Below are 18012 nucleotides of genomic sequence, written 5' to 3'. Positions count from 1 at the left end.
TTATCACACGTGTGTGCCCATTTAGGGATGGACTCTACCCTTTACAGAAATCAGCTTACGATGTATGAGGATTACTCTGGACTGTGGGAATTCCCACATTTATTTCCTGATCAGCTCTTTCATTCTCCTGTGTTACCTCGTGTTTGTTTCTCGCTACCAATTTGCCAGTTCTCATGCTGCCCCCCACCTTCCTAGCCCTTTTGATTGACTCATTGTTTGCCAATCTTGCCAAACATCCTTTTCCCCAAAGCTTCCTTCTGCACAGGAGCCTTCTTTGTTGTCGGTTACCAACTGACTTGTGTTCGTCTCTCCACCACACACTTTTTCTAAATCTCACTGCTTTCTTTTACTCTTGGTGTCTTGTTCTTAGTCCTGATTTGTCCTGACTTTCTAGTTCTCTGTAGCTTTCAGTTCTTCTACCTGCCAAATTTTGCAAGTGTTTCTCTTTCCAGCTTGCAAGGATAAAGGACTGATTTGTCTGAGATCATCTTAGGATGAAGCCTTTGTCACCCGCCATCCCATGCCCTGGCAGGCCTTGACTTCAACCATTTGTGACAGTGGACACAAAGTCAAATCATGCATACCTTGGTCACCAAGTCTGACCCTTCCTCAGTAGCTGTAAGTGAGGCATTCTCCATCTATTATGATGTGGACAAGTCCATGACTGGGGTATATACAATGGCTCTCTAGTAACTTTTGTTATAGTTTTTCTTTTGAACCTGATAAAAGCTATATACCTTCTTCTAGGGGGAGAAATCTCTTATGCAGAAAACTTCACACATAACTTTAGGATCTTAAAGAATCCTAGCAGTCACCTTCAATCCCCACCCCGTATGTGTGACGTCCATCTCTGGAGAACCTCAAAGGCAGGCTCTGTATCACACTTGTGTTTGTATTTGCAGACCCCAGAGCAATGCTTGGCCCATAGGAGGTTCTCTTTGGAATCAAAAGAAGAAGTTGGCACTTTAATTTATTCATTAAGGTTGACCAGGTTATTCAGAGACACAAAGAGGCTAAGAAATTTGGATTTTTAAAACTCGTTTATCTTGCTATTAATCACTGCGGGGAGCACTCGTCATACCACACATGTGGAGGTCAAAGGCTGACATGGAGGGGTTGGTTCTCCTTTCCCATCACGTGGAGGTCAAAGGCTGACATGGAGGAGTTGGTTCTCCTTTCCCATCATGTGGGCTCCGATGCTCAGACTCGGGCTATTGGGCTTGGAGGATGCAGCTCTACCCTCTGAGCCATCACGCTGACCCCAGAAGTTTGGTTGGCAGAAAACTCCTAGTAAACCATTTTGTATCATGTTTTGCTCTGAACTGCATATCAAGAAACTGTGTTTTATATTGATTAAATATGTTTCTTTTGATTGGAGGTCAAGGGACTGTTATGAAATCAAAGGAAAAAGGGAGTGGGAGTGTGATAATGTCAGGTGGATCCAATACAATAAAGCTGACATTACAAGCGCCGTAATAAGAAATGTGTAAGAAAGACTTAAAAAAAACATGGTAGCAATGTTTTCAAGTAAGGAAAATGGAAAAATGGCTACATTGTTGGTAAAAATGGAGAATTTTGAAACGCAGATGGGGCCTTCACATGTGTTTCTTTTGGTTTGGATTTTAGTTTTCTTTTGAGACAAGGTCCTACCCTGTAACCCAGGCTGGTCTGGACTCACTCTGTAGCCCACAGGCTGGCCTCAAACTTGCAGCAATCTTCTGCCTCAGTCTTGCCAGTGCTTAGGGCCCAGGCAGAGCCACCATGTCTGACTTGTCAAGTGCCAGGAACTGTGAGTCTGAAGGAAAGAGGAAACTGCAGAGGAGGACTGGCCTCATGGAGCCACGAGTCAGTAGCTGAAGCTGGTGGCAAACACGAAGATACCTTCACGCAAGGCCCCATTCACATCTTCTCTGCAGTTTTCCGGGTCCCCTCAGAGGCGTCACTCTATGCGACAGTACTAAAGTCCTACCAAACAGACAGGGCAATGTGACTTGTCCTGATGTTGAGGACCTAGGGTTAGAAGCCAGAAGTGCTTCATACAATCCCTGACAAGAAAGATCATGCCTCAAAAACAAAACAATTAAAATCGGCACTGTGTATTAAATATCTTCAGTGTAGTAGAATAGACAGGACAATGGGTGTGTGTATGCCTGAGTCCAAGCAAAGCGAGTTCAGAAGGCAGTGGGGACAGGCCAAGGCCTGCGGAGGGGCGGGGGCGGGGCGGTCCCGGCTTGAATCAGGCTGAGGGGCGGAACCCGGCCCCCGGTCGCCACTGCCACTCCCGTACCCGCCGCTGTCAGCCTCAGTCGCCATCGGTCTCCACTCCTCACCAGCTTGGTAAGCCTAACTTTTAAATTTTTATGTGTTTTCTCCCTTCCTTTACAATGAAAAGAACAAAGGGCAAAGTTACCCGTGCTCTACGTCGGATGTACTTTGGACTAAGTTGTGGACGTGGCAGAAAATAGATCAGGAAGAAGAAACCGTGTGGGAGGCAATTAGAGACAGTGGAGGGCAAGACGAAGCCCCAAAATTACACCCTAATGACAGCCTGGGGGAAGAAATGGGGACTTTTGTTCTCCAGGGCAAGAAACGGGCTAGGGCTGGGCGTGGCCGCTCGACTGGCCGCGGAGCCGGGGCTGGGTGTGGCCGCTGGAGTCGCTGGAGTCGCCGGAGTCCCGGGGCCAAGCGCCCTCTGTACCCAGCGGGCGGCCGAAACCTCGGCCGAAGTCACCGATTCCGGGAAGACCGGGAACCCCGCTGGAGAGCTGGGGACCCCGAGGGAGTTCTGGGCGGCTTCGCCAGGCGTCCGTGCAGACCAGAAAGTGAACTTTTCAGAACTTAGCCTTCCCGAGTTCTGGGGAATCAGCTGCGGCAAGCCGCGGGCAAAAGGCCAACGCACACGGCCGTGCACCGAAACTGCCGCCTGTTGCAGCCCGGGGAACCGCCGGCAAGAATGTGGGAGGAGGCCATTCCCTCCCAGCCTGCTCCTTCCTCTCCCCTTTACTTCCTTCTCTGCCATCTTTTTAGCCACTCCCTATCACCTGCCTGTCTCCTCTCAGCTTTTCTAACTTTTCCACTAATTCACCCCGAAGGTCTACCTTCCTTTGTCTCTCCAATGAAGAGGATCCGCAAACTTTGAAGAATGGTCTAATTGGGTTTCTGCCCTACCACCAAACTAAACATAGATTTTGTTTTTAAATGGTTGGAAGACAGTTGAAAGGAAAATGATCCCTTGTGATACATGAAAATCATATGAAAATCTAATGTATAAAGTTTACAGGCATCCCCACATCCTTTCGCTTTACGTGTTGCCGCCCTTGCTGCCGGGCTACAGCGAAAGAGTGCCAGGATCCTATGGGGTCTAAAGAACTAAAAATATACGCAGCTGCTCCTTGATTTAAAAAGAAAAAAAGCTTGCAGAACCCAGCTTTGGTGTGTCAATCGCTTATCACTTCCGACTTATTTTTTCCTTCTTCCTCTTTTCGTCACACGGGGGCGCCTTAGGCCGAGCGCAAACAGCTTGCGAGGTGGAGGGTGATGGATGGGACCCTGCACGCTCCAAGGAAGAGTGTTGGCATTGGTTAAGAAGGAACTGGTGTGATTACCTCTTTCTCATATTCCAGTTAATGGGAGGCTTTCCTGGAATGTTGACAGTTTAGGGAGCGTCTTACAAATTCTTTCACTGTGTCCTTTCCTCGTGTGTTTTCTCCTTACTGTCCTTGTTCCCATTCTGTAGAAGGGCGGTGGTGTGGACACCGCCCCTTTCCATCAGCCACTGCTCCCTCCACATGGGCAGAACCTCTCCACACTCCCAGTCCGTTCTGCAAGCAAGGAAGGGGAAGGAAGCTTCTGCATGGGTGGAAAGCAGAGCTGGATCCATTGGCCTGGAGCCTTCTCCCGGTCAGTGTGTCCTCCAAGCCAAACTTCTGCTCTCACGTCACACACTAGTAGTACGGCACGGAGATTGTAGTTCTGATAGGAGGGGTGTGTTGTGCAAACACTTGTTTCTAGGCTGCAGGGTTTTGATTTTTTTTTCTCTAGTACCTGAACCTACCAACACTTTTCTCTCCTTCAGTTCAAGTTCCCTGTAGGGAAGCTTATATCTCCATTGTGACTGTGTAAAAGAACTGATCCCCAGAAGGTTCAGGTGCTCTGAGCGTTCCTAGGTGCAGGGGCCACAGCAGTGCGACTTTGATGGTAAAAGTGCCTAAAGACAGGAGGTGCTAGGAGGGGAAACGGTGTGAGTGTGAGTGTGTGTGTTTATTGCCCGCCTGGAAACTTCCAACTTTTGTATCCAGGAAATCAAAGGCTAAATTCTAAGTTGCATTTTTTTAACATCCATCCAAATCATAATATTAACTTCAAAAAGAAACCTTCAGGGCGTGGCCCCGCAGGTTCCAAGAAATCTTGCAGTTTTGCCCTTATCCACCAGGGGGAGCACAACAGCTCAATTCTGGGTTCTGCCTTCAGAGTCCCGCTGGGATGACTCAGCCCAGTAGAATTTCCTTTAGGAGTTCTGCTGTGGGAAAAGCAGAGTCCTGCACACGATTTGAACTGATGCTCTTCCTGGTGCAACCACAGCACTGGCTCAACTCTGTATTAAGAAATTCCAGCAACCATTCCTGTGGAAATGAGTGGCACTTGGACTAAACAAAGGCAGATGTGAGCAGAAAGAAACCTGGGAGCCGAGAGCCTAGGGGTGATCTGCCATGATAGCTCCCCTCTCGTGCCTCAGTTCTGCACAAGTAAAGTTAGTGGTATATAGTGTCTGCTTCACACACAGAGAGAGATGGGGGAGGATGGAAAGAGAGAGGAGAGATAGAGAACACGGATGGTTTCACTAGGTAGCCCAGGTTAACCCGAACTCCGTTTTCCTCCAAGCGCATGCATCCCCACACTTAGATGAATATACCTCTGCACATCTACAACGCCCTCTCTCCCTCCTGGTGCACAATTACAGAAATGCTGTTCGTTTTCTTCAAAGAAATGCACAGGTTTCAAGAGTTTGCTGTTATTTTGGTGGCATCTCAATTATCACAGCAGCCTCTCCATGCACTTGGAGAATAGGTCAACGGAATCTCCCTCCAAGGGTCAGTGTGTGTGCATGTGTGGGTGGAGGGGAATGTGAAGGCTATGTATCTATTCACACTAAGTGTGTATGTGTGTGTGTGTACAGGCTATACATGTATCTACTCACACTGCTGTGTGTGTGTGTGTGTGTGTGTGTGTGTGTGTGTGTGGTACAGGCTATGCATGTATTGACTCACACTAAGTGTGTGTGTGTGGGGGGGTACAGGCTATGCATGTATTGACTCACACTGTCTAAGACTATCAGAAAGGTTTCTCCCTCCTCCGAACCATCCAGTGTTTTCAAACACTCCGAGGTTCACGTGAAACACCTTACTGCACTGGGAATGCATACAGTAGAACTCCGAGAAACAGGTCACAGGACGTCACTTTCTGTGGTATCTTTACTTCTCTGGCCCCTGATAAACGAGCCAGACTTTAAGAAACTGCTTCAGCCCAAAATGAGGTACCATGAAGCGCCGGCACTCTCAATCTCTAGCCTTCAGAATCCTCAAGATAGTTTTAAACTGAGCTCCACGTTTTTGTTTTCTTCAAAGGCAAAAATGTCCAAACCCACAGAGACTGAGCGATGCATCGAGTCCCTGATTGCCGTTTTCCAAAAGTACAGTGGGAAGGATGGGAACAGCTGCCAACTCTCCAAAACCGAGTTCCTCACCTTCATGAACACGGAGCTGGCCGCCTTCACGAAGGTACCTGTCCCAGCCCCCATCTGCTGATTGCTCACCTACAAAACAGGAGCCTGGCGGAATGCATCAGAAACTGCCTCCTTCTCCTTAGCTCCGGGCCTCTGCCCTTGCTGACTCTCTGGATCTTGGGGTGAGCTCCATGTGAGCCATACAATTGCCTGGCACCAGAAGAGCATGTGAAATGGCCTGTAATAGAATCACTTTAAATTTTTATTCCTCCACCCCAAAGACTGTAGGGCAGCCCTGTCCTCTCAGGTTTTCTGTCCAGTAAGGTCTCCTGCAATGGTGGAAAGAATATATCCTATCTTCATACTATTGCTGTTGTAGCCACCGTTCACATGCTTGTGCCGGACACTCATCCTACTCACTTGAAATATAGCTAATGACTTTATAAGTTAATCTAAATGCAAATCTAGATAGTGGTGTGTGTGTGTGTGTGTGTGTGTGTGTGTGTGTGTGTGTGTGTGTGTGTTAGAGACTCAGATCAGATGGGTTGGGGAAGGAGGCTTCTTAGGCAGGTCCTATAACTTTCTACCTGAAACCACTCACTTCCATATGGTTTACATGTGAGACTTGTATACAACACTTTTACAAAGTTTAATAACCCTTAATGTCACAGAAAAAACACAGGACAAAGACAAGGAGCAAGGAAGTCCTGGTTCATTTCCAGGTCTGCTGCTAAAGCAGGTCCCCTCTTTGACTCTGTTACTTCACATTGAAGGGGGGGCTATTAATAACCCCTTTCCTGGACCTTGTACTGTATTTAAAATGAGACGTGGCAGCATATTTGAAAGCACTGTAGAAAATGAAATATAAAGATGTCCTTGTCTTTGCAGAACCAGAAGGACCCTGGTGTCCTGGACCGCATGATGAAGAAGCTGGATCTCAACAGTGATGGGCAACTAGACTTCCAAGAGTTTCTCAACCTCATTGGTGGCTTAGCCATAGCATGCCATGATTCCTTCATGAGTACCCAGAAGCGTTTCTAACCTTCCCATTTCCCTTCCAGCCACCGAGTCATCACGTCCTCCCCCACCCACACCTGCACTGAGCCCACCACATCCGACATAACACGCAGCCTGTTCCTGCTAGCAGAAATAAAACAATGCCATTTTTTTTAAATGTACACTGAGAGTTGGTAGATTTGTGTGCGGGAGGGTGACATGCAGGAGAAGCCGTTACCAGACGCTGCCTGGTCAACAGTGAAGACGCCTCTTGGGTGTGCACAAAATCGGGACCCTTGGAGGACACAACCAGAGTCAGGTCATGTTTCTAAGGTTGCTGGGCAGAGGGCATTTGTTGTCATTATTCACTTATTAAATGTCTGTGTGTCGCAGACCCTGAGGATACAGACAGCCAAGGTCCTGCCTTTGAGTTCTAGTGGGGAAGGGAACTAGAAGAGAGGATTGTCTGTGTGAGGACAGGAAGGAGAGATGATGGCCACGTCACTGTGGGTGCCCAGCATCTATATCACTGCTGATATAGAAAACTTTTTCTGTATCACTGCTAATATAGAAAAGATAGAAGCAGCGAGCATTCAAGGCTAAAGAGGACATTTCAGGAGACGGAGCTGGGAAGGTTAAGGGACAAAACAGGGCAAGAACTGCCAGTGCTTCGTGTTTGGTATGAACGTCCTCACATATGACTGTCTCTAGCTGATATAAAGTCCTCAGTTTCCAGCCCTCCAGAAAGCTACACGGAGAAAGCCTGGATGGTGGTGGGGAGCCAGCAGATAGCAGAGAAATGAGAGAGAAGCAGGTCTCAGCAGTGCATGCCTTTCCCAAGGAGTTAAACAAAATGGGCCAGACTGTTTGTGAGGTTGCTTTAGCCTGTAAAGATCCAAAATGAAAAAAGTCAGGGCCTCGGGCTAACAGGCACCATGCTTTTTTACATATGAGTACAGCTTCCTCTGAAGGCCTTCCTAAATTGGCTGGAGGGACATAAGTAGGGGATGTCTGTAACCTGTAAAGGTCTGCATATTCCTTTTGCAGGGGCACCCTGTATTAAAAACAACAACAAAACCCTATCATTGCCCCAGTGAAGAATTGGAAAAGTACCAAGCATAGTAATGCTACACTGGTCTGTTGGCTGTGCTACAAGAAATCAGTGGCTCCCATCAGGGTTCAAGGAGACTAACTGGGTGATTTTTTGTTTGTTTGTTTTGTTTTGCGAGACAGGGTTTCATTTTTGCTTCGGTGTCTGTCCTGAAACTCACTATGTGGAGCAGGCTGGCCTTGAACTCACAGAGATCCACCTACCTCTGCATCCCAAGTGTTGGAATTAGAGAGGTGCATCACCAGCACCCAACTAATTGGGTGATCTTTACTTGCCTGGTGACACCAAGTTCTGGTAAGAACTAAGACCAGTTAGTATCAAGCTATTAACTGAGAATTCCAGCAATAAGCCCACATGGAGTGCCTGCTTTCTACAAAGAGAGGAGGATAGAGAGACACTAGACTAGGAAGAGGGCTTGGGTTGACAGAGCGAGACTGCTGTGCTGAGCGTGCCATTGAAAGGTCTCGTACCAGGGACACATACATCTGCCGCCTGGACTTCAAAATGGTCTCCCAGACCGCTTTACATAAAACAGTTCAAGGAGCTTTTGTTTCATATATTCATGAATTAAGGAAATGCTAATTTGAACAGTAGGACAGTGTTCATATTATCTCCCATGGAGTAATGGAAAAGGCAGATAAGATTCTCGTTCTTGAGAACCTTGCACTCTCAGGTTCATCGTATGGCAGGCTGTGCATTTTGTCATTAGTTGAGGCAGGGGCAGTTCTTTGCCCAAAGACCAGTTTTGCCAAAAAGAAAACAAGCTCGAAATGGAGTGTCTTTGATACCAGCATTTTCTCAGGAATAGATCAGTGCTGCCAGGAGCAGTTGTGTCTCTATGCATTTCAAGAACCTGACTAGTCTAACTGTAAGTAGGGCAAACAAGAATGACTGTTGACCTGTAATTATTAATATCTATATATCTTAAAGACTAAGGCTTCATGTTAAAAAATTAAACAATATTTAAACAAATGTGCAGCAAATGAGGACAATGACCTCAGCATGTAAACAATATGTAAGTATCTGATCAGAGGTAGAAATGTATAGTCCAATATGGTATGTTTACCCTAAAATTACATCAATATACAAAATATCTTTAGCAGACGTAGAAACATGCATGCCATACAAATATGACAAAATTACTTTGCATAGATGCATAAATATAGTAAACAAATAGTAGTATAATCAATATAACAAATATAATTTGAATTTGTATCAATATACAAGAATCTATACCACTATAAATTGTCTATAATTAATAGCTCACAAGTAATCTCATTATTATTATTATTATTATTACTACACTAATCTACTTAATCTACTTATTATCCCATTCAATCCAATCCCACCTTCTTTTGAGGTATAACAAAGATTTATTTATCTGGGGATAAACTCACAGAAAGAGTAGCCATCCACAGTCCTCTGAGTGCACTGGGAACTGGACCGGAATCCAGCAGCCAAGAGGCCCAAGCTTTCTTTTCATTTGCATTTATAGTACATAACACCACACCCAAAGTGAGCTGGTATCTTAAAGATTATTGGCTGAAGGAATTCCATCAGCACCACAGCATGAGGTGCAGGCTTTGAGAGTTTATAGCATCACCCCAGTTTCTGTTTGGTCTGTCCGTTTCATGGTGTGCAGATACGATATGATCAGGGAGCCTTTTGCTTCAGCTACTGCTGCCATGCTGTCTCCACTAAGGACTCTTATCCTCTGGAACTCTAATCCAAAACAAAAACGTTTTCTTAAGTTGCTTCTGGTTATGATATTTTATCACAGTAGCAGCAGAAGAAGGCAAGAAGAATGCGAAGGAGGATGACGAGAAGACGGAAGAGGAGAAAGAGGAAGAAGAAGAAAAAGAAGAGGAAGAAGAAGAAAAAGAAGAACAAGTACAAGAACAAGAAGATGAAGAGAAAGAAGAAGAAGAAGAACAAAGAAGAAGAAGAAGAAGAAGAAGAAGAAGAAGAAGAAGAAGAAGAAGAAGAAGAAGAAGAAGAAGAAGAAGAAGAAGAAGAATTAGTGTAGCTCTGTGTCTAATGTCTGAGCCTTTACTTTCCGAAGGAATACTGCTGGGCCCTTTAGGTTACTCTCTGTACACAGCTCTCTCTGATGACTGTTCCACAGCTATGACATCTCTAACATCTTGGGGATTTCCACTCCAACCAAAGCTTCACTTTTACAGCTTCATGAATTGCCTTTTCATGGTTTCACATAGACTCCAACCCTGCTACACATTTATTTCTTGACCTCTGTGGTTCTCTGAAACCATGGAGGAAGGATCCATGACCCCTTCATTCTTGCATCTTCCATGTCTCCAAAGTTATTATCACCTGGATACAGTTTGGCTGCCAACTTGAGATGGGCCATCACCCTCTTTCATATGCTGAAGCAATTGGTTTTTAGGAGAAAGCAACTCTTTTGAATTTCTCCTTTCACAAGCTGAAAGATCAGCAGGGTGGAGTCCTACCCTGAGGGCACTCTTCCCATTGTTCCAAGAAAGAACTACTGATTCCCCCCTTAATGGTGCCAATCCCCTGAATCCCACCCCATGTTTCCTCACATGTCTTGGCTATAATAATAAGCTTCTTAGTGCTCTTTTTCTCTCCAAACTGTGTGTGTGTGCTATTTTCTTTATTTCTTTCCATCCTATTTGCTCTCTTTCATTGTATACCTACACTAGTTATCAGTAATAACCACATCACAGACTCAGTGTTGTGCCATCTTGAAATTTCCTCAGCCAAAGAAACACATTTATTATTTTAAAATTTAGCACCAGGCTCGTTCTTAGGATATAGGCAGAAGGCAGCCAGATTCTTTGCCAAAATGCTATCTGAACTAAGCCTCAAGCCTAGTTCATATAGTCTTTGTTTTCCATGAAACTTCTTGAGCCTGGCCTCTACAACCCCCAGTACTCTCAGCATGACTGTCTCCCAGGCTCCTGCTGTGTTCACAGTGAAGCTTGAGGCTCAAGTCCTTTGAAGATGATGGGGTGCGGAGTCTCTAGTCTAGGATTTCAGGACATTTCGTTCCTCTTTGCCTGCTCAGTGGTCCCTGGGGTTGGCAGGATCTTCTCCTGCACCTCTTTTCTCTCCAACTTGACCTAACGGAAACCGGCAATTCCCCCCACATCTGGGTTGTGTGCAATTTTCTTAAAAGGATCTGTGGCATCCTGCCCTGAGCTCAGGCTCCTGGCACTCCACTCTTCCCCAACAAGAAAATGTGTTGCTGTTTTTTTTTTTTTTTTAATGAAAAAACTGCCAATACCTGATTTCTGTCTCTTATTTTCCACTAGCAATCATATACTTAGGTACCTTTTGACCCCTTGGAAAAAATATCTAACATTCAGAACTACTGATAACAGGAAGAAGAGGAAAAACATTTTTTTGAGAATGAAATGTTTCCCCTCATAGTGGACTCTTAAGCACGTTCTTCGAGTATGCAATGTGCTAGCTGGATATCTTTTGGCATAATTGTTACATGTTTGGCATGCATAGCACACAGGTTGGTATCTTCAAAAAGGTCAACCAGATAGGCCTCACTTGCCTCCTGCAAAGCACCAATAGCTGCCTCTGGAAGCGCAGATCTGTGTTGAAGTCCTGAGAAATTTCTCACACCAGACGCTGGAAGGAGGTTTGTGAATCAGAAGTTCGGTGGATTTCTGATAGCATCTGATTTCAGGGAGTGCCACAGTACCAGGCCTGTAACGATGAGGTTTCTTCACTCCTCCAGTAGAGGGCGCACTCTTATGAGAGGCTTGTTGTAGCCAGTTGTTTCCTAGGTATTTTACCACCAGTGGATTTACTGGCAGTCTGCTTTGTATGAGCCATGGTATGAGCACCTCCTTACTTACCTCCCCCCCCTTTCTCCTTCGGCTGGAGCTCGGCAAGCAAGAGGCAGCACTGGTGTTAGAGAGTAACGGCAGCGCGGTGATGGCTGCAAACATGCTGTTGTGGTTTTATGTTGAGGCAGTGTTCTCAGGGTAGATAAGGTTAGTCTTGGACTTGTCATCCTCCTGCCTCAGCCTCCCAAGTGCTGAGATGAGAACTGTGCCACACATGAACAATATGAACAAAAGAGTTTCATATTGAAGGAGTCTAATGCACTTAATATTTTTGTTTGATTCTTTTGATGTCACATCCAAGAAATCATCACGCCAAGTTCAAGCAAGCATCTATAGTCATGGTTAAGACTCAGGCAATCACGGTGAGACTTCTGTTTAGAATCAGGATGGAAAGATAAAGAAAACTCCATTCTTCTAGGCAGGTACTTGGGGGAGAAAAGACAACACTCATGTATAGCAGTGAACTCTATGAGTTTCAATACCATCTTGCCTACCTGCCAAGTAGGGTATGGTCACCATACCAAGAGAAAGAAATCTGAAAGGATTTTAGCATGTTAAAACTTCAAATACGTAAAGCAAAAAATCCAAATGCATAGAAAATAAGAACAAGAATACATTTAAGAAAAAAAGAAACATATAAAGTTGTTATAAGTTAAATCATTATACAAACATATTAAGTCTCCTGAACTGAATGTTCCACCGCCAATTTACAGCCCAGCTCCAATGATAAGAAGAGGACTTCTTCCTTTCCACTGAGCCTCAGGAAGAGCTGAGTGACCTCTCAAAGACTTATTGTCCTGCCCAGTAAGGGTAAGAGAAGTAAAGTGATGGGAAGAGGACCACACCCAAGGAGTAACTGTGATCATGCATACTTTGATTCTGACTCTTCTTAATCTCATAAGCCTCTCCCTATCACCACTAAGGGGTTCCTGGATGGCCTCAGTCAAGCAGGAATGTTGGGAGGGAGAGGCAAGTCTGCATTGGTTGGGAAGGGCCTTCTGAATGACCTCAGCAGCCTGGGAACACAGCCAGCTTGGGGGAGAAAGGAACCTCGGCTTGCCTGTACCGCCTCCTCACTTGGGAACAAAGCCAAAGATGAGAAATGTCCCTGTTCCAGAGGCACTGCCTTTCCCTGTAGCAGCTTAGACTCAGTACTGTCATGACACCTCACCTAGAAGTCACCATGGTTTCCAGCAAGAATGCAGAAAAACAAACAGAAAGGACAAGGCCTCAGGAATGTTGCAAGTCCATGAGCTGATTAATTTTTAGCAGAGGAAGAACCCCAATCAGAACCCTGGGAAAGGTTAAATTAACACAGCCTCAGCAGCAGAGGTGGCAGGGTGGTCAAAGCTGGCTTCCCCTTCTCACCCTTTCTCCTGGAAGAAGAACACAGCATATGGATGAGAGAGATAAAACCAGGAGTTAGGACTTTCCCCAAGTCTCAGAGCAAAGTAAGTTGGAAGGTCAAGTCATTCTGACTCTAAAGCTTGACCGTGACCAACGAGCTCTTCCCTGCTCTCTTCTGTTTGCCCCAACCCCACATGTTCTCCTCTATTTCCTTGGGGTTTGTTGTTGCTGTTTGTTATGTTTGGTTTGTTTTCTTTAAGAGCCCTCCTCTCACCCTGATCAGATAGCAATGCCTCTGCCCTAAATTCTTTCAGTATGGTCTGTGGAGTGCATCAGAGCTCTCTGACCTGCTGCCTTGGTCCTTCTGCAGTAGACCAGATCTCTGTGTCTAGGTGAGGCCTGAGGTACTGCATTTCTGTCAGCTGTGAGGCAGTGGTGAGCATTCTGCTGCCTGTCATGGACCACACTTGTTGAAGCCAAGATCCAGTAGATAGTTACACAATATACTTCTACCAAGTGTATTTACCAGAAGACAATAATTATCTCTGAAGACCCTTTTTGCTCTTGACATTTCTATACTGTACATTTTTACATAGTGAAACTGCACCCCTCTCATGTGTATGTGTGTATGTATGTATGTATGTATGTGTGTGTATTGTATGTATGTGCATTCTCTCATGTGTGCACACAAGGATGTTGGAAGGACATGTTATACATGCACACGTGGAAGCCAGAGATTAATGCCAGGTGTCTTCCTCTATTGCTCTTCACTTTATTTTTTGGGACATGGTCACTCACTGAAACAGGAGCTCTCTGATTGGCTAGATCAGCAAGCCATCAGCCAGTATGGTTTTCTTTTTCTTCTCTTCTTCTTCTTCTTCTTCTTCTTCTTCTTCTTCTTCTTCTTCTTCTTCTTCTTCTTCTTCTTCTTCTTCTTCTTCTTCTTCTTCTTCTTCTCCTCCTCCTCCTCCTCCTCCTCCTTCTGCTGCTGCTGCTGTTGTTTGTTTATTGTCTGTCTTCCCTCTCAGATTGAGTCCTATAAGACAAACATTGTATCTTTATTTTTTTATCCATTATGTTTTAGAGTTACAGGCATATAGCCGGCGCTCAGTCAGTATGTGAATAAATGTGCCTCCCCAAAGTGAGGGCTTCAAATAAGTCTGTTTCTCAGTATACAATACACAGAACTATTGGTTCCAAGATCCTTAAGGGCAAAATCCAAAGATGATTGAGAGTGGCACAAAGCAGTATTTGCATATTATCTATGCAAGTCCCTTATATTTTTAGATTAACTATAGATTACTCATAATATACAATGCGATATAAAGGCTATGCAAGCCATCGTTTCACTGTGTTCTTCAGAGAATAGTGATGTATTTGTGTTCAACACTGATGAAGACTTTTAAACTTTTCTTGTGTATTTACCATCTATGGTTAGTTGAATATGTACCTGCAAAACTCAGAAGGTCAACTTTATTGGTTATTATCCTCAAATTGATGATAAAGAAATAGAAGCTAGGTGGCTTTTCCTAAGTTATAGAGCTAATGAATGGGAGTCCCTGAACTCAAATCTCAAATGTTTAATCTTCTATTTTACAACATTTACTGCTCCATTGAGTATTAGTGAGGAAAAAAATATTTTGTTGCTTGTTGGGTCAAGGTGATGGACAGATGTCTCATAATGAGAAACCACTTTGTCCTTAGCAGACCTTGACAAAGCTCAGTCTTATGCAACCACTGCTACCTGTAGAAAATGATAGAGCCAAGAACCTGAACATCTTTTAAAGTACGTCAGGCATTAACTTATTTGCTTTTTAGACTATGCCATACGTTTTAGAAAGGGAAATGGGGAAAGAGAGAGAGGGAAGGAAGGAGGGAGGGTAATATGGAGGGAGGGAGACAGCAGCACCCAAATTGAGACAGAATGCACTCTATAGGGGAGAATCCATACATCCACTCCTGATCTCCTCAGAAGCCGACTGAACTTGTAACAGTGAGCCAAGATCACTCTCCTCGGCCACTACTGTAGTCCCCTGGTCTCCACTGAGAGGCCACACTATTGTCTATGACAAACCTTCATCCCCCAGGGATCTTCCAGCATCGAGGAAACAAAGTTGTGCACAGCTGCTGACAAGGGGCAGGAACCAAGGAGTTGCATCCAACTCTAGGCTAGGGAAGTCTGTGGAGCTTCAGGAGAAATACAGGCCTTCCTGTCAGGGCCCTAAGAGCCTCCAGTCAGGCCTCAGTTGCTGTGTCAGCCTTTGGCTCCCTTTACCTTTTTCCTCAAACGCAAGGAACTCATCTCCTTCCCTGGAGCTCCTAGCTCAGTATCGGCACCCAACTCCCTGCCATGCACATACACAGATGGCTGAGCCGGTCATCCTGCCCCATCCCAGCCATGAAGTGTGTGCCAGGAGCCAGGGTTTTCCCCAGGGAAGTGGTTCTGTTGGAGGTGACAGCTGGGAAAGTCCCAGTCTACACCACTATGATTGGATTTAAGGCCCACTCTATGAGATGGAACCCATGCCTGACACCGCTTGGGTGGCCGAGAAGGTGAGACTAGATAGGCCAAGGATCTCCTGGAAAACCAAGTACTATTGCTCTGCTAAAGGAACATGAGATGACTCCTGGTGACATCTGATGATGTTCTCAGAGCAGTGTCTCACTCAGCCTTCACCAGAGAAGCTTCTTCCTGCAGTAGGGATTAGCATAGAGACCCAGAACTGAGCAATGTGCAGACACTGAGAGACTTTGGAGCTCTCGGTACCAAATAAAATGTCTTCATCAAATCCCTTCCCTCAGGATTCAGCAAGTTTTACAGGGGGAAAGGAAGAGGAGGGAATGGAGGAGGGAGAGGAGGGAGAGGAGGAAAGACTGTAAGCGCTAGAGGGGATGATTCCAAGGAAACAGTGCTCTCCAGACACAGTAAGACTAGCATATGTATGAGCTCACAGAGAATTGTGGCAACAAGCCCAGAGCCTATAGGGGTTGAAGTCAGGAGTCCCAGCACTGAGAGGGGGAAGTGGGCACAGGCACCCACGCTCAACCAAGAACTGTCTGTGAATGAGACCACTTGCAAAGGAAAATGTTGTTTTCCCCAATGGAGTCTCACTGGGTCTGTTAACCAAATTTCTAGGATAGGCCCCATGCCCAGAACAACTGACCAGCAAAAACCAAACTCAGTGGTATTTTTGCAGACTTTTTGTTTCATAACGTTTTGTTTGGGTATTTTATTGATCTTTTGTTTATATAGTTTGGTTTCTATTTTTGTATTTTTGTTATGGGGTTTTGTGTTTGCTTTTTAGAGAAAGAGAAAGGGCATGGAGTCGTGAGAGCAGGAAGGTGGGAGGATCTGGAGAAGTGGGGGAGGGGAAGTGTGATCGGAATACAAAGTATGAAAATACTTTCTTCAATATAAAAGCAAATCGAACTCAGTGGGCTATTATTTCTAATGAAAATTATAAAAATAAGGACATGAAGTCGAGAGGGGGTCGGGATGGATCTGGGAGAAGTTAGGGAGAGTGGAGTATTGTGATCAAAATACACTATATCCATGTATAAAATTCTCAAAGGCTTAATAAAATACATTTAAAAATTAAAGATAAGTTACAATGGAAAATACACTTACAAATAAAGATGCATAACATACAATGGATTATTACTATAACTACAACACTAATCTACCTAAAATGGTGTGTTTGTTATGCTGGGTTTGAATCCAGGGTCTGAAGGCCACTGCTACTGCTGAGCTACAACACTGGCTCCTAGAATACCTCTTGAGGTAACCCCTGCAAAACAGAACACGATGAACCATAAAATAAGTGGGTGTTTTGAAACAAAAACTAAAAACAAAACAAGACAAAACAAACAAAAAACAAACCCTAAAATCATTCTGTGACATTTTAGCAGGAGAGACAGACTACTCTTTGGTAGTCTTGTCTGGCGTGACCAAGATGCCCCTCGGCAATGCCCCATGGATTACCAACCAATATTCAAAAGCACCCGGCGCATACAGACAGCATACCTTTTCCCGCTGCTCTGAGAAGTTTTACGAAAGAAAAGAGCGCACAAGGCAGGATGGCAGACCTACATCAGCCCGTGTTCAGCCAAGCAGGTCATCTTCTCAGCTCCATATGGATTTTAGGAATTCAAACACTGTCTCTGCTCGAGTCACGCAAACCCCACTAAATAGCTATTCTCTCTGTGGCCACCAGAGGGTCCCACAGCATTAACTAGAAGACAAAGACACACCCATTCCCAGAATAACACTCAGTTTCCAGCCAATAAGAGGCTCCTACTTTGAGGAGTCAGACAACGTTTTACAGGGGTTTGGACCACTAGAGTTTCAAGGAGTCAGATCTCTGTGTTTCTGAACATGGCCAGGCACATTGCGATTTTTACTAACTAACCAACTGTTTCCCTCTGGTATGGTCCCTAGGGTTTCTGCCAATGTCGCTGTTCGTTTTAATGAAGGGCAAGCTTCTAGGCTGGCAGTTGTCAGCCACGAGGGGCACGCTGCGTCTAGCAGTTCTTCCCTCAGTGCCAAGCAAGGGATTGTACAAGCTGGCATTCCATTCCAGCCTGGTTACTCAGCTCAAGGGTGTGTTTTCTCCTCTGTGGAAGAAAGCTGTGGTAAGAAGCAGGAAATTAGATAGACGAAGGTAAAAAATTCCCTTCATCAGCTACTATTCCAGAGGATGACAAAGGCAAACTCAAATGTTAGAAGTGATTATTGTTCTGCTTCCTCCTCCCCCTTCTCCCCCTCCTCCTCCTCCTCCTCTTTTCCCTGGAGAGATATCTCAGTTATTAAGAGCACTGGTTATTCTTCCTGAGGGTCTGAGTTTGATCCCCAGCAGTCACAGGGTAGGTCACACCCATCTGTGATTCCTGTTCTATGGACCCAAAGCCCTCTTCTGGCCTCTGCGGGTACTGCGTGCATGTGGTGCAGATGTGGTGCAGAGCTGCTCAAGCAGTCAACACAACACACATATTCT

At 45.2% G+C, this 18012-nt stretch overlaps 1 protein-coding gene across 1 annotated transcript; it reads left to right on the top strand.

Moving 5' to 3' along the window:
- Window positions 1–2194: 2194 nt before the first annotated feature.
- S100a11 (S100 calcium binding protein A11) lies at window positions 2195–6900 on the top strand. Its single transcript, XM_050129367.1, has 3 exons — window positions 2195–2337; window positions 5625–5777; window positions 6611–6900. The coding sequence occupies exons 2-3, from the start codon at window positions 5631–5633 to the stop codon at window positions 6761–6763; spliced, it is 300 nt and encodes a 99-aa protein (XP_049985324.1). The 5' UTR covers window positions 2195–2337; window positions 5625–5630; the 3' UTR covers window positions 6764–6900.
- The last annotated feature ends 11112 nt before the right edge of the window (window positions 6901–18012 follow it).

Source organism: Alexandromys fortis, unplaced genomic scaffold (genome assembly GCF_014885135.2).
Source record: "Alexandromys fortis isolate MF-2015 unplaced genomic scaffold, M_Fortis_MF-2015_v1.1 scaffold_299, whole genome shotgun sequence".
Taxonomy (NCBI): domain Eukaryota; kingdom Metazoa; phylum Chordata; class Mammalia; order Rodentia; family Cricetidae; genus Alexandromys; species Alexandromys fortis.
This window is presented reverse-complemented; position numbering and strand designations above follow the sequence as displayed.

Bases quoted from the DNA above. Each gene is read 5' to 3' on its own strand.
- S100a11 (XM_050129367.1), top strand. From the start codon at position 5,631: ATGTCCAAACCCACAGAGACTGAGCGATGCATCGAGTCCCTGATTGCC. The intron at 5,778-6,610 runs GTACCTGTCCCA...TTGTCTTTGCAG, and splicing joins AGCTGGCCGCCTTCACGAAG to AACCAGAAGGACCCTGGTGT.